At 52.5% G+C, this 15,550-nt stretch overlaps 7 protein-coding genes across 7 annotated transcripts; 6 read left to right on the forward strand and 1 right to left on the reverse strand.

Moving 5' to 3' along the window:
* Positions 1-2,371: 2,371 nt before the first annotated feature.
* On the forward strand, positions 2,372-4,059 carry VTN31DRAFT_5129 (uncharacterized protein; the record flags this gene model as incomplete). Its single annotated transcript, XM_069405594.1, has 2 exons — positions 2,372-2,685; positions 2,745-4,059. 2 exons carry the CDS (start codon positions 2,372-2,374, stop codon positions 4,057-4,059), a joined length of 1,629 nt encoding a protein of 542 aa, XP_069260642.1.
* Positions 4,060-4,581: 522 nt separating this feature from the next.
* Positions 4,582-5,943, reverse strand: VTN31DRAFT_5130 (uncharacterized protein; the record flags this gene model as incomplete). The annotated part of the gene is made up of 4 exons (XM_069405596.1): positions 4,582-4,601; positions 4,661-5,554; positions 5,605-5,859; positions 5,913-5,943. 4 exons carry the CDS (start codon positions 5,941-5,943, stop codon positions 4,582-4,584), a joined length of 1,200 nt encoding a protein of 399 aa, XP_069260643.1.
* Positions 5,944-6,355: 412 nt separating this feature from the next.
* Positions 6,356-7,991, forward strand: VTN31DRAFT_5131 (uncharacterized protein; the record flags this gene model as incomplete). Its single annotated transcript, XM_069405597.1, has 3 exons — positions 6,356-6,445; positions 6,513-7,900; positions 7,967-7,991. 3 exons carry the CDS (start codon positions 6,356-6,358, stop codon positions 7,989-7,991), a joined length of 1,503 nt encoding a protein of 500 aa, XP_069260644.1.
* Positions 7,992-8,968: 977 nt separating this feature from the next.
* Positions 8,969-9,512, forward strand: VTN31DRAFT_5132 (uncharacterized protein; the record flags this gene model as incomplete). Its single annotated transcript, XM_069405598.1, has 2 exons — positions 8,969-9,300; positions 9,356-9,512. 2 exons carry the CDS (start codon positions 8,969-8,971, stop codon positions 9,510-9,512), a joined length of 489 nt encoding a protein of 162 aa, XP_069260645.1.
* A 96-nt stretch (positions 9,513-9,608) lies between these two features.
* VTN31DRAFT_5133 (uncharacterized protein) lies at positions 9,609-10,106 on the forward strand (the record flags this gene model as incomplete). Its single annotated transcript, XM_069405599.1, has 1 exon — positions 9,609-10,106. The coding sequence occupies one exon, from the start codon at positions 9,609-9,611 to the stop codon at positions 10,104-10,106; it is 498 nt and encodes a 165-aa protein (XP_069260646.1).
* A 1,062-nt stretch (positions 10,107-11,168) lies between these two features.
* VTN31DRAFT_5134 (uncharacterized protein) lies at positions 11,169-11,657 on the forward strand (the record flags this gene model as incomplete). Its single annotated transcript, XM_069405600.1, has 1 exon — positions 11,169-11,657. The coding sequence occupies one exon, from the start codon at positions 11,169-11,171 to the stop codon at positions 11,655-11,657; it is 489 nt and encodes a 162-aa protein (XP_069260647.1).
* Positions 11,658-12,036: 379 nt separating this feature from the next.
* Positions 12,037-15,305, forward strand: VTN31DRAFT_5135 (uncharacterized protein; the record flags this gene model as incomplete). Its single annotated transcript, XM_069405601.1, has 2 exons — positions 12,037-13,196; positions 13,244-15,305. The coding sequence occupies 2 exons, from the start codon at positions 12,037-12,039 to the stop codon at positions 15,303-15,305; spliced, it is 3,222 nt and encodes a 1,073-aa protein (XP_069260648.1).
* Between the last annotated feature and the right edge of the window lie 245 nt (positions 15,306-15,550).

Raw genomic sequence — 15,550 nt, forward strand, 5'->3', positions numbered from 1 at the left:
CCAAAGCCTTCTGGCCTCAGGAACGAATCACAGCAATCACGTGCATTGCATCACTTGCAGATATCTCGAGTTACAAAAGCCGTGTGAGCACTCTGAGGTGATACAGAGCGGCCACATGCCCATGGCAGTCTGAACGGGAGATTATGTAATTATGCAGCGACTTGTTGCGTTGCCGACCAGGACCTTGCCCTAACCACGTGATCCGCCGTGAGTCGGCATGACGAGGTCTTGCCTGCCATGGCCAATGTTGTTTGCGTGGGTCGGATGAGAGCTGCAGGACAGATTGGCAGAGGGCGGTCGCATGATTCGGAGCAGTCGACGGTGAAGTTAGGGCAGGTCGAGGGAAGATAGCTCTTCTCCGAGCTGCTGTGACGAAATTCGAAGAAGTTTCCGGGTTATACGAGGAATCAGAAGCTAGAACTATTCATATTGGGGATATCAAGATGCTTGGGTGAGTACAATCAACATCAACAGAGACGCAATCCTATAATACCATTGCACGTCCACCGTCATCGAGTTGAGCGCTCTTTCCGTCCAGTCCAGTCCATTTCGGCTTTCCGTCCGGCACATCGAGTATTCGTCTGCTGTAGAAGATATGGCAACTACAGCAGGTCAAATGGATCCATCCCATATTCGGAGACATTGAACCTACTTGACATCAAACACTTTTCGGCGACGCTTGTGCTCCTCCTCTCCCGGGCCAATCTCAATCAGTTCCGGGAAAATCAGGCACATATTGCGACCTTCGTCCATGATTGGAGTATTGCAATAGGAGCAATACACTTTGCATGGCAATTGATAGCCCTTCGTTGTGCTATGGGACGAGTAGAATTTGAGCGAGTCGATGCCGCGGCTAAATCGCATGTCGGTCTTGTGGAAGATAGCACACCATTGGAACGGGGCTCCTTGCCAAAAGCTCAGCAGGAAATAACATGAGAAAAGCCAGCTGTACATTCGCTCACGAACCATGAAGAACCTGACACGCCCGGCAATGACAGAACTTGGCTGACAGCGGATTCTCCCTCTTGAGCTGGTACTGAACACGACCGCAATGGCATCTCCCCCGCCACTTGACGGGCCCGAATTCATGGCCCTTGTGAACTTGGTACGGAGCACGACACTTCCAGGATTCCTCCTTTTCCTGGGTTGCAGCCGGGGCATCGCTCATGCAGAGATGATCCTCGGAAAGAACTCCCGCCATTTTGCCGCGTCGTGGAAATCCGCAACTTTCTCCAACGCGTGGCAAAGACAACGCTTGTTGCTCTGCTAATCTTCAAATCGGGACCACAAGCGCGGCCCTGATTTCACGGCGGATATTATGCGACATTCTCCAGCGTCAAGTAGAACAAAAGGAAGGTCCTATTTCGGGGAAGAGCAAGTGCCCAACCCTTGGTGATGATGTCATATCCTGTCATGCCAGTGACTTGCCAGGAACAAGTTTGAAACGAAGCTGGGCTCATAAGAGGACGGCTGCGAAAACAGATTTCAAGTCTACCCGAGGTAAGCAGACAAAGGCAATCAAATTTAGATACAGAATCCCAAAGGCAGAGTCGCTAATATACTGTTACTGTCTGAGCCTTTGCTCGTTCGCCTCCGGCTTGAACAAGTCCTCGTCAATAACGCCAAAGGAGAGGTCGTCCTGCTATTCCAGCGTGCACTTCCTAGTAGTTATGAACCATTCGAACTCCTGCACATGGATCAGAGACTCGCAAAGAGGCTCTGTGATGCCTCTGCTAATCCAAGTCCCTTCATTCCGTTTTATCAAATTTGTATGCGTACACCCACCTGCAATGAACTGAAATATTGAGGTGGGTGTACGCGTACAAATTATTTGGTAAAGCCGGAAGGACTTGAATTGAACAAGTCGGCCAGGACACTTGAGCTGCAAGCGAGCCTCTGGAAGTTCACTACTGTCGATGAGAAGTCGAAGAGTGAAAGGACGGGACCGCCCCGAGCTGCCTAGCCGAGGCTGCCAAGCATTTGCTGATATAATATCTCACGTGATCATATCCCACCGAGGCAGTCTTGGCCAAAGGCTGTCGGGCGTCTTCCAATGGCCGTTGATGCTCTGTTTTTAGGTTCATCCGAACCCATTCATGGCCGCGGGCTCCCTGTATTAGACGCCGGCTTCAGTCTATGTTGGTTGGAGACCACATCAAGCAGAGGCCACAAGTCACAAATGGGTGAGAAATGTGTTCTGTCCAGAGAAGTGTTTGAATGGCGCCGCTGATCATAATAAATCCAAGATTAATATTAGTAGGGCGATGGACGGACTCGGCCTTCTCCAACCGGCCGCTTCATGTACTTGCTCAGCACTAGGCAGAATTGAATTAATTCCTTTATAACTCATGAGCTGCCCTGAATTTTGACGATGCGGTTCTTCAAGCACCTCCGTGCTCGGTCGCGCAACAAGAACGCGGCGGCCAAGTCCGCCTTCAAGAAGTACCATGTGGCGCCGCCCTCAGCATACTACTATCCTCCTCCACTGTTCGACTGCACGAAACGGTTACCCCAGGAGGTCCTGGCTAGGATATTCTCGTTTGTCTGTCCGCATGCACTCGACGAGTCGTATGACACCTCGGAGGAGTCAATGACTACCGATGGATGTATGCTCTGTGATATGCGGGACCTGGCGCACTGCACGCTAGTCTGTAGGCGGTGGCACATCCCGGCGCAGTCATTGCTGTAGGTGGCATTGAATTATAGCTGTCATTCTCACGTGTCTGACTCTAATTGATTCGCAGATACCAGCACGTCCGCATCGACGCTGTCCATTACTGCGAGTTAGAGATCGAGTTATCGTCGAAGCGGAAGAAAGGCGCGTTCGTGGATCATCATGGCAAGTCCATCGATGTGACGCAGATGCGTCTGTTGCTCTTTATGAGAACGGTGAGGGAGTCGCCGCAGCTGGGCAATAAAGTGCTTTCGCTGCGCATGCCGTACATGACGCGCGAGGCCAGCAAGACGGATCTCGCACGAACAATCTCGGTGTTGCCGAATTTACGCTACGTCGATCTTCCCGTTGGCTTCTTCAGCGACGACGTCTCCTCCTTTCCGCTGAAACAGGAGTTGATGGCGCGGTGTCCGGACATCCGTCGTATGGCATACACGCATGGGTCGGAAGCGAGCTTCGCGCGCATCCCCCGCACCGGGGTCTGGCCGAATTTGGAAATCCTCGAGCTTTCGGATCTGCGCGTTGAGGAAAGCACCTTACGCTTGGTCTTGTTCTCCCTTCAGTCCCTGCGGAGCTTGAAATTGGACAGAATGCATTGGATTGGGGATTCGCTCTTTACTCCGTCCCAGTCTTTGCCGCCATTCCCACCCTTGCAACGACTTGCTCTCTTCGAGACGCCAAACATCACCGCCAGCGGGCTGGCGCGGTATATTTCGGCACCACGAACGGGTGACGTGTTAACGGAGCTGGTTCTCTCCCGTACCGGGGTGCACCCCGCATCTCTGTATCAATTCCTCCCTCAGGCCTCACGTCTACAACACTTCACAATCGAAGCGCAGGTCGACCGTTCATTTCCACCCGAGAACATCCCCCCTCTCGCGTCGAAGAGCATCAAAACCATGCATTACGAAATCACCTCCTCCAACACATCCCCAGGAGTGCAGCCGGCCTCGAGCTCCTACTACTCGTACCTCATCACGTCCTTGCTCTCCAACTGTTTGCCGGCCCTGCGCAGGCTCTACGTCCTAGACGCCAGTTTTCCGGACGCGCTTCTCTTCACACCGCCGCCGCTGCAACCTTTCGCGAACGGCTACAGTAATTCGCGGCCCGTTGCCCAGGGCCTCCAGCAGCCCCTCGACCTGTACAGCAAGAGCATCGATGAGCTGGAATGGAACTTTACCCAATTCGACGCAACGGCGTTTGGGCGCCGCCGCTGCTCCGTCACCCGTCCCGCAAGCTTCCACGAGGCGCAGCTGGGTTCGCGCTGGGGCGGCGAGTCGAGGGAGAGTATCCTCGTCGGGAATGGGTTTGGCGGATATTTGGCCGTACCTGTTGATGAGGGCCGGCCGAAGAGTTCTTCGGGGCGGATCGATCTTTTCCGATGATTGCATTTTTCTGGGGTCCTCATTTGCAGGAGGGCGTGGTTACGCTGGACGTATTCCTCGCTCTGGTCATGATCGCTGTTCTTTATGAAGATGATCTTTGTTTTGAGTTATCATAGCATCATCATGACTTGACATCTATGAGGCATGAAATACATTTGCTCTTTTCCTCTTTTCGAATTAGTTACCCATTGTCCAGTATCAGATACATTGTGAACCCAGCCAGCCATTGTCGAGATAAGAAAAAAAAAGAACAAAACTAGCACGATGAAGTGTACTCCGTGAAACTCAAGGGTATATTTTTTCCCGTTCGTGATTGATCTGCGCGTTGGATAGGGTCGATCAAAGCGCCAAAGTCACGCTTTCTTTTCTTTCTGCTACATGTTCCCCATCCTCCACATGCTTCTTACCCTGCCGTCTTCTTTCCTTGGCTTGAGTCAGGATGCTCCATGCAGGAGACGATCTGCCGCGCAGGGTGGATCAATCAGATCGTGTCATCTCGGCCCATAGTGACGTTCCATTCGGTCATGAGAGCAAGTCCGCAACTGGTGATTTGTTAGTATGCTGTTTAGTCTTTATCGGATGATGGAAAAAAAAAAAGTACCGTTCATCGGCATCTCGTCAATCTGCGTCGAGTAGTACAGCTCAATATCCCGCAGAATGCGCACGTCGTCACTCGTCACAAAGTTGATCGCGACACCTTTCCGGCCGAACCGACCACTTCGGCCGATACGGTGGATGTAGTTCTCACGGTTGCTTGGCAAATCGTAGTTGATCACCAGGGAGACCTGCTGCACGTCGATGCCGCGCGCCCAGACGTCCGTCGAGATGAGCACGCGCGAGTTGCCTTGCCGGAAGTCCTGCATGATGCTGTCGCGCTCTTTCTGCGGCATCTCGCCGTGCATGCTGGAGACGGTGAAGTTGGCCTCGCGCATCTTTTCCGTCAGCCAGTCGACCTTGCGGCGCGTGTTGCAGAAGATCACTGCCTGGGTGATGGTCAACGTGTCGTAGAGGTCGCAGAGCGTGTCGAACTTCCACTCCTCCTTCTCCACCGCGATGAAGTATTGCTTGATGCCCTCCAGCGTCAGCTCGTCGCGCTTCACCAGGATGCGCACGGGGTCCGTCATGAATTTGGTCGTCATGTCCAGCACGTCGTAAGGCAGTGTCGCTGAAACAACCACCACCTGCGTCGCGGGCGGCAGATAACGGTAAACGTCGTAGATTTGTTCGCGGAATCCTCGATTGAGAAGCTCATCGGCCTCGTCCAGGACCAGCATCTTGATATTCCGTGTCCGCAGATGTCGTCGGCGAATCATGTCGGCGACTCGCCCAGGCGTCCCAGACACAACGTGTTGGCCGTACTCCAGCTTCCGAATATCCTCGCCCACGTTTGTCCCTCCAATGCAGGCGTGGCATTGCACGTTCATGTAGTCGCCAAGCGCCATGATAACGGACTGGATCTGCGTCGCAAGTTCGCGGGTGGGAGACAAAACAAGAGCTGCGTTTGATCAGCAACCAGTCCCTTAAATCAATGCGACTTTCACGTACCCTGCGTCTCGCGCACCACTGTATCGATCACTTGGAGAATGCTGATCGCAAATGTTGCGGTCTTGCCGGTACCAGACTGGGCCTGAGCAATCGTATCGCGGCCCTTGCAGATTTGCACGATCGCTCGAGACTGCACTGCCGAAGGCGCCTCGTACCCATATGCGTAAATCCCCCGCAGCAGGTTCTCTTTCAAATGCATGTCCTCGAAGGTCGGCGCAACGGTGACCTCCTTCGAGGTCGTAAATTCCATGCGCTCTGCCACCTAGGTCAGCACCAGTCTCGTCATGGGGGACTAATATTAATCCTACCTTCGGCACGGCGATCGATCCCGTCCGCCATTGTGATTGATGGTTTTGCGGCAGTAAACGACGTTGAACGTCCTCGTCTTCGGCTCGACGCGATAGAAAAGTCGGCTTTGGCGGCGGCCGGCTTGGCCCAAGCGCCACTCTTTGGATCACGTGACTTCTCGAATCAGATTTCTGAACGCCTGAAGATTTGGATCGAACAGCAAGCAAAAGCAAAAAGTGAGGAAGATGGATTAATTCAGTCTCTCTGATTTACCTCGCAACAATATCCTTGTCGCTTTCTTTGACTCGTTGCTGGGATTTCACTCTCATGGTCTGAATCACGTGACCTTTGGAACTTTGGCTCCGAAAGGTCTGGTCCGTTTGCTCTCCAAAAGCTTCAGTGAGCGACGTAGCAGCACCAAAGTGTCGTGACGCAGGGCTCGGTCTACGCCGACTGGTTCACAATGGTGCTCGAAGATCAGCGATTGCTCCACGAGGACCTTGAACGGTTAGAGCAAGGGATCGCGGAGCGCGTGGCCGAAGAGCCGCGAAACGTGAGTTGAGGCGACTTGATGAGCTTACGAAGTTTGCATCACTAACGCTCCTTGTAATGGTATACAGATCCGCGAGCGACTTGCGCGAGATCATCAGATTGCTGGGTTTTTGAACCGCATTGAGGAACAGTCAAAACGCCTGCTGGACATCTACAAAGATGCGGAAGGTCTTCGTTCCCAGGAAATCAAGGCTGTATCCACGGGAGACCCTTTCGAGGAATTCTACAAGCGCCTTGGTGAAATCAAGGATTTCCATAAGCGGTACCCGAATGAGCCCGTCGAGAGCCTCGAGAAAGCGTACAAGCGACGACCTCCGGGGGAGCGCGAGCCTTTCGCGCCGGACATCGACTCCATGTTCACAGGCGAGGAAATGTACGGGCAGTATTTGGATTTGATTAAGCCTCACGAGGAGTATCTGAACCTGCCTGGAGTGCGGCGAATCTCTTATATGCAATATATCGACCAGTTCGATATCTTCACTCCTCCGCAAATGCCGCTCAAAAGACATGTCAAGTTGTCGGATGCTTACTTCCAATACGTCGGGAACCTCGCAAGCTACTTAGAAAGCTTTATCAGGCGGGTTCGGCCTTTGGAGGATCTTGACAAGCTTTTTGCCAGTTGGGATGAGGAGTTTGAGAAACTGTGGGCGGCGAAGGAAGTCCCTGGTTGGGGTCCAGAAAAGGCAGCGAACGGACCTGCGCAACCAAAGACCCAAGGAACAGGCGAGGGGATTTGGTGCCCCGACTGTGAGAAGGAGTTTAGCAACGAAAACACATACAAGCACCATCTCTCAGGCAAAAAGCATATCCGGGCAGCTGAGGCAAAGAAAGCCAGCGGTAACTCGGAGCCGAAACCAGGTCCAATCAGTGCCACGGATGCGTCTCTCCGATCATTGAAGGAGAGGGCAGTGGCTGAGCGGGAACACCGAATCCGGTGTCTAACCAAGGCCCTTAAATCCGAGCGTGAAGCCACGCGCGTTAATGTTGAACGGAAGCAGGGTATGACGGAGCGGGAGCGACAGATGGAAATCGAGGCATTGTTGGCAGACAACGACCCAGGCCGTCGCGACGAGGAATCCGAAGAGGAAGGCGAGGGCAAGATCTACAACCCACTAAAGTTGCCACTGGCTTGGGATGGCAAGCCGATCCCATACTGGCTCTACAAGCTGCACGGGTTGGGCGTCGAATTCCCGTGCGAAATCTGCGGCAACTTTGTGTACATGGGTCGCCGCGCTTTCGACAAGCACTTTTCGGAGGCTCGACATCTTTACGGCCTGAGGTGTTTGGGCATCACCAGCCAGACGAACCTGTTCCGGGAGATCACCAAGATCGACGATGCCCTGAAGCTTTGGGAGAAGCTCGAGGCAGATCGCAGACGGGAGAAGGAGCAACGGGACAATGTCGTGCAGATGGAAGATGCGGAGGGCAACGTCATGCCGGAACGTATCTACAACGAGTATGTTGTTCCCCCATCCACCCATTTCAGGACCGATTTGTGGCTTGGTATGCTAACTTTGAGCAGTCTGCAGAAGCAGGGTCTCCTCTAATCGATGTTCGACGACCGATTCTCCTGCATGCGTTTACTGGGATGTGGCGTTGGGTGTTACTGGTGGCTTGCTGTCTTCAAAAAATTGGTATATTTGGGTTCGATTTTTTAGAATGCAAACTAGCTGAGAAGGGCTCTGTATGTACATAGAGAGACTAAACCACTGGAATCCATGAATTCCATTCAGCGCCTTGATCTTGCGCAGACAAGGGTTTGTCACCACACTGAATCTGGCTTCGGCGATTGGGGTCACGTGAATACGTGGACTTCCATGGACGCGTCTGGTCTGGCGCCCATCGCGAAGAGCGCGTCTGGTCCCTGACATGGAGCGTCTTATGAGAACTGATCCAGAGTACAAATGTACTCCGTACTCTTTGGCGCAATCTTTTCTCGGAAAGGAAAACATGGTCAATATTTTCAACGGCTCAGTGATGACGGATTCAACAAAACCACCAAACATGCAGGATACTCCGTAGTTAGATTGGACTTTCCATTCACCTTTCATCTCTATGACAAACAAGAAGTGACCAAGCAGAACAGACAACAAAGCAAAGGCGTTGGGTTGAATATAATAGCCCCCTTCTGGATCCTCTACTTACTAGATCTTGGTGATTGAGAGTGATATTGTCCTCCCTGTGTGATCAGAATCCCAGTTCAGGGCAGCCCCTTGATGGCTTTCCAAGAGCCGCTGAAGATCCTCTCCCTTGGTACGGCGCCCGGTGTCTCTTTTGAGTCGTTTAGTTCTCGCTGACCCTGCTTGAGACGGCGGCGGGATTCGGGGCCTCTCCAGCCTCCTCATCCTCGAGTATATTATGGAGAAGATTCGCGACAAGAACGGCCTTGACCATGTCCCCCGGCCATGCAAACACTTTGACTTGATTGGAGGCACCAGCACCGGTGGGTGACGTTCCCCCCGCCTGCTTGTTATTACTGGGAACGCGCTTGACTAAGACAACAGCATACAGAATCATTGCGATTATGCTTGGAAAACTGCACATGACGGTCAATGAGTGCATTCAAGCATATCGAGACTTGGCTAAACGGGCTTTCTCATTGAAGCCCAGGTCGAAATCCCCGAGCAGATTCAATCAGAAAATGTCGTCCATGTTCACATCAAGATCGACCTTGGATATTCCCACTTCGTCCTCTTCGATGTTCTCCGCCATGTGTCTCGAGGATGCATTGAAATCGGTGATTAGGAGTTTCTGTGTGGAAGCAGAATGCAAGAGCCGCCGGGACCAAGGCCAGTTGACTGTTGGGACATGCCCACATGAAGATATGCTCTTTCGGGACAAGACTTGCACGAAGACGTATGTCAGAAACTGCAGCCGAGAGACTCTGATTAGAGTAGCTTATGCTTCATAGGGCGGTCCTAGCAATTACTAGGGATAACATCGATGCGCCTCCGACCCTGTTCAAAACTTACGATTCATCAACGGCCTTTGAGTCATGCACCATATGGCAGGTTGCACGGGCCACGTCGGCAGCAGTCGGCTTCTTTGAATCGATGAGGCTTGGGTGAAATGGCATCGAGTTCGTCGATGCTGCTTTCGGGTACAACAACCCGTGCGAAGTCCTAATTCAGGAGGCTCGAAAACAGTTTCCGCAATGCCGCCAGATGCGGATCTTAAGCATCGGGACTGGCCTTGGAGATGTGATTACCATCAAAGAGTCACCGGCATTAATCATCAGTGCGTTGAGGAGGATGCCCATGTCCTCTAAGAGAGTGGCCCACAGTTTGTATGATCGATTTGATGACGATACCCAATATTTTCGATTCAATGTTGCTCAGGGGCTGAATGACATTACCTTGTCGGACTGGGAAAAGGCCAGCACGGTGTCGGCGCACACCCGTAATTACCTAGCCGAGAATGAAAGGGCTGTCAGGAGGTTTGTCGACTGCCTCTTCAGCAGCGTCTCCGACAGCGATACACGCAGGTCACCAGCTACAGGCCGCATTCACTTTGCTGTGACGTTTGGAAGGAACAAGGGTTTCGTCGGTCGAGAAGCAATCTTGGAACAGCTTCTTGCAAGCATTCCGCCCAACGTGGACGCGGATCAAAAAAAAAAAAAAAAAAAAAAAAAAAACCCCATTTTCTGCTTTGGGGGGGGTTAGGAAGACACAGATTGCACTCGAGTTTGCCTTTCGGTCCGCGAGAAACATCCTTTTTTTTTTTTTTTTTTTTTTTTTCCCCCCCCCCATTGGGGGGAAAGTTTTTAAAAAAACATACAGAAACATCGGTCGATTGCTGCGATTGGTGGGATCGATGACGGCAAGGCAGGTGTCGAAGAGCTTGTCAAGAGTTCTCTGAAACTGTGAAAGCGCGGGTAGCTGGCTCTTGATCGTTGACAACGCCGACAGCCTTGACCCTTTCAGCGGCAGTACCAACCTCGCCGACCACCTTCCATTCAGCAGGCAAGGCTCCGTGCTGTTCACGTCACGGAACCACGAACTTATATTGGAGCTTGGTGTTACAACGCTCAATGTTTTCGATGTCGAGGGCATGAGAGAGACCGAAGGTTTCAAACTCATGGAGACGCATCTGACAGCGCGCCAGATGAGCAGTCGGGAGGATACAGCAAAGCTTCTCGAAGTTCTTGGTTACCTGCCTCTTGCCATCAGGCAAGCTTCTGCATAGATGGCCAAAAAAAAAAAAAAAACAGATCACGACGACACGCTACCTCGAGTATTGCCGGTCTAGTGACAAGTATATGGTCGAGTTGCTGAGCAGGGATTTCGAAGACAGCCAACGACACAGGGAGACTCAGAATCCGATTGCAACAACGTGGCTCATCTCGTTTCGCCAGATAGAGGACAGTAATTCTCTGGCTGCTGATTATCTGAACTTCATGTGTTTCCTGAGCGAGAAAGCTATTCCGCGGTCACTTCTTCCTGCAGATGCTTGGACACTGGAGGCAGAAGATGCCATTGGAACGTTGAAGGCGTACGCTTCATCACGGAAAGAGATGCGCCGGACAAATATGATAGTCATCGGCTGGGTCGACTCGCAATGCTGAACTGACTGGACCAGCTAGGAGAGCTTGAAGAGTGGACAACTAGGGTGATACGACGCGTCGAAGAGGCCTTTCCATTCCCTCTACATGATAACAAGGGGGGAAATGATAGGTTACCTTCCGCATACTCAGCACGTTCTCGAGCGTGAAACGACGGCGGAGGATGAAAAGACGCGCCTTTTACAAAGTAGGGTGGAGCTTCAATATCTTGGGTCAGTATCGTGAAGCAGAGACATTGCTTCGGCGGGCACTCGAGAGACATGAAAAGGTGATAGGCCCCGACAATTCAAGCACGCTTACCAATGTTGGCAACCTGGGTAGCGTCCTTGATAGTCGAGGACAGTACGAAGAGGCAGAAGCGCTGTATCGACGGGCACTTGACGGAAAAGAGAAGGTGCTAGGTCCTGATCATCAAGACACGCTCGTCAGTGTCCACAACCTGGGTAGCTTCCTTGATAGTCAAGGAGAGTACGAAGGGGCAGGGGCGATTTATCGACGGGCACTGGAGGGGCGAGAGAAAGTGCTAGGTCCCGACCATCCTGGCACCGTCAGCAGCGTGAACAACCTTGCTGATGTCCTCAAGAAGTACAAACGTACTGAGGAGCTGGGAGAAATTGCTAAGAATCAAGATGCTTCCGAGCAAATTGAATGAATGGCGACGATTTCCAAGCGTTTGTTGGAATTCAATCTCCAAACCATCAATCAAGTCCATTGTTCCATTGATTATGTTACCGCAAAATGTCATAATCTGTCTTGTTTCATAACAACAATCGTAGGTTGAACTTACGCGAGGGCAACTTTACTGGGCACTTTGAGGAATCAATCGGCCGTTGGGTCACGTGAGTTCGTGAACCATGGACGCGCCTGGTCCGGCGCCCACCACAGAGAGCGCGTCTAGCCCCCTGGCAGAGCGTCAGTGAGGACAAAAATGTGGTCTCTGGCTCAATCTCCCTTTCAAAAACAGAATTCGGTCAAAATTTTCAGCGGTTCAGTGATCACGGATTCAGTTGATCACCGGACACGCGTATGGGATGGGCTTCCGATTCTCCTACCTCTGCGACCTGCTTTCCAACCTCGAAAAAAGCCGACATCTGAGAGCGACAGCGGCGGCAAAGACTCAAGATCCATATGTCAGCATCATCTCGCACTGGTGCTACAATCATGCGGCGCGGATCCATGACAAAGGCACTGATCTGCGAGCACTGCTGTCGTGTCTGTTTCCCGAGAAGCGAACGGATCGGGTGTACCACTTGCAGCAGGCGTCGCTGGCCAGGGTGGTTGCACGATGTCTGTTCCTGGGCACGTCTCGGATAAAAGAGCTGGACCGCTGGCGGTCACCGACCCATGGCGAGGATCTCGGCCAATGCGTTGAGAACGTGATGCGACAGGCGGAAAATCCGCCGGTGGCGCCTTCTCAGGAGGTGACCGTGGAGGAGATTGATCGGGCATTGGACAAGATTGCGTCGCGTTGTCGGTTCTCTGGCCCCAATGTGCGCAAGCAGCAGCAAGCCGCAGTGGACGTGGAGGCTATTCTCGGCTCCTTGTATCGTAGGTTGAGTAGTCGGGACGCTAAGTGGCTGACGCGCATGATCTTGAAATCGTACCACCCGGTCATATTGCCGACGAACGTTGTTCTGAGACATATTCATTTTCTCCTGCCACATCTACTGCTCTTTCAAGACTCGTATGACGCTGCTGTTGACCTGCTGAAGACGGCGCCGTTGAATTTGCTGCCGCCGCGTCCGCAGAATGATACAATCGAGATTTTGAACGAATCTGTTTTGCCTCATTTTGTTCCGCGGATGGGTTGCAAAGTCGGACGTCCAGATTACTGGAAGGCGCGCAATATCCGGCATTGCTGCCAGATGGTTGGTAAGCGCCGGATGAGCCTGGACAGGAAATACGACGGAGAATATTGTCAGATTCATATTGACATGTCTCGAGGACCAAACTGTATTCAAATCTTCTCTAAGAGCGGGAAAGACTCCACTGCGGACAGGGCAGGCATACACGATGTCATCAAGCGGGCTTTGAGAATCGGGGAGCCGGACTGCAAAGTGTCCCAAATATGTATCCTTGAGGGTGAATTACTCGTATGGAGCGATCAAGAAAAGAAAATCCTCGAGTTCAGTAAGCTACGGAAGTTTCTCACCCGGTCTGGCAAATTCCTCGGCGCGGACCAGGATTCTCAGTGAGTACCTACACTCATTCCTTGAGTTCCCTCTGCTGACCAGCCAGGCCAAAACCATATGAACATTTGATGATCGTGTTTTTTGATATCCTAATGCTGGACGATAGGATATGCTTGGCCGAACCGTTCAGGAAACGAAGGCTCTTGCTCAAAGACACAATCAAAGTCGTGCCTGGTCGCTCGGAGATTGCCGAGCAGGAAATCATCGACTTTGCTCGTGCGGATGCCCCGCGTCTGCTGCAACAAGCATTCGCGAGAAGCATTGCTGAGCGGTGGGAAGGCTATGTTCTGAAAGCCTGCGATGAACCGTACTTCGCCATCCTGGCTCCGAACAAGAATGATGGGTATTGCCGGTGGATCAAACTGAAGAAGGACTATATCCCAGGTCTCGGAGACACGGCCGACTTTGCTATAATCGGAGCTCGATACGTTCCTAAGGACGCACAAAAACTCGGGCATATCCAGAAGCTGTTATGGACGCACTTTCACCTGGGTTGTCTCGAGAACAAGGACTCCGTCAGACGTTTTGGCGCGCTCCCTCGGTTTCGAATTGTCGATGTGATCGGTCTGCACAATATGAGCTCTGGAGACATGCAGATCTTGAACCAATGGGGTGCATTCTATGCCTGCTCCGCTGAAGATAATGCCACCTTTGAAGCACATAGCATTCTCAGTGACATCCCTACAATGGATGTAGCTTTCCGCACGCCATTCGTTGTCGAGGTACTGGGCAGCGGGTTCGAAAAGCCGGCCAATGCCCAGTTCTACACGCTTCGTTTTCCTCGCGTGCTCAAGATCCACTGGGACCGGTCGTATGAGGACGCCATTTCCTTTGCTGAGTTGCAGGATTTGGCGGAAAAGGCTCGCTCTGCCCCTGAGGATGAGATCGCAGAAGAAGCGGCGTTCCTCCGCCGGCTGGATGCCATGAACGTGAGGTCAGAGTATATCATTGATTATTCCCAGATAACCTTGTCGGATGCTTCGCCTACTACTCCTAGTCCGGTCAAGTCTGCCTCTTGTCCGCCAGATTCAGGTGGGCATGGCCGTGAATCACGCACGCATGTCAGGATGACTCGGGATGGTAATGTGCAGTTTTCCTCCCCTTGTCCTTCTCCTTCGCAGCAACGTGCACGCAAGAGGCCTTTTTCTGAAGTGGCGCCTTCAGTGGAGCATGCCTGCGCCATCTCCAAGCGGTGCAAGACGGGGTCTTCGATATCCTGTTCACAGTTAACGTCAAACGTATCTGAACATCAACCTGTCTTGGACAAACCGGTGATTATGCCTCACAATCCGCCAACATCAGTGGCAAGCATTAGTTTCCTCAAACCCACTGTGCCTGTCTCCGAGACCCATACGAAGTCGATGCCTCCTCTCCAGGAAAGCACCATGACCAGCAGTAACAATCACGATATTAACACCGACCGTGAAGCCCTATCAATCGGCCTCGAAACGCCTCTTCAAACGGTTCCAGTCTACGTCAGTGACTTCCTCTTCACCAACCCATCCCACGCCCAGAGGGATACCTTTTGCCAGTCTTCCCGGGATTTTACCTTCTCCCCAAGCCACTTTGTCCAGTCAATGGCATCGGGGCACACCCGCCGACGTCTCGCCTACTCGAATCCTTCCGCCGCGGAGAGTGAGACTGCCTTGGGAATCGTCCTCGTCGACGCAAGAAGTGGCCCGCAGCGCATTGCGCGGGAAATAATGCGCATTGGCAATGAAGTTGCCGGTGCCACCCGCTCCAGCTCCAACGGATCTCTCCGACTTCCGCGCCGGGGGTGCGTCCTGGTGCTAGACTACGACATTCTCGCCGTCGGTGACGGGGTTGCGGATAGACGGTGGCTACTTGTTTCTTACTGGGAAGAGCATGGGCCGCGGCATTTTCACGCCTCGATTGTCTGGGGTTATGGCGATTCCTCTCGGTCCAGCGAGAAGGAGGAGCTGCGCGACACCTCCACGAAGCACGATGATCCGGAGGAGAAAACGGATGTTGTTACCTCCTGGGACCCTGAGGACTCGTCCGTCATGGGCGAGTTCATTTCCTTGAAACCGCTTGTCCATGTTTCTGGGCGGCGATACCACGATGTCAGCGCTGGCGCCGACGCATAGATCAGCAGCAACTTACAACACTGGATGTGATGATTCATGCCCATAATGAGACCATGAAGTACAGTAGGATCAAAATCAATGCCGTTTCGAACGCCGTTATATAGTACTTGAAGACATGGTGGACTCGACCGGATCAGGTACGTTAGTATAATGAAAAACCAGAGGCACTATAAAACAATTCAACTACCGCCGCACGCACCTCCTTCTGCACCAATCTGGGATGCATGAGTAATGAATGGGTGATT

This window comes from Thermomyces dupontii (genome assembly GCF_041956625.1).
Source record: "Thermomyces dupontii strain NRRL 2155 unplaced genomic scaffold VTN31scaffold_4, whole genome shotgun sequence".
NCBI classification, from domain to species: domain Eukaryota; kingdom Fungi; phylum Ascomycota; class Eurotiomycetes; order Eurotiales; family Trichocomaceae; genus Thermomyces; species Thermomyces dupontii.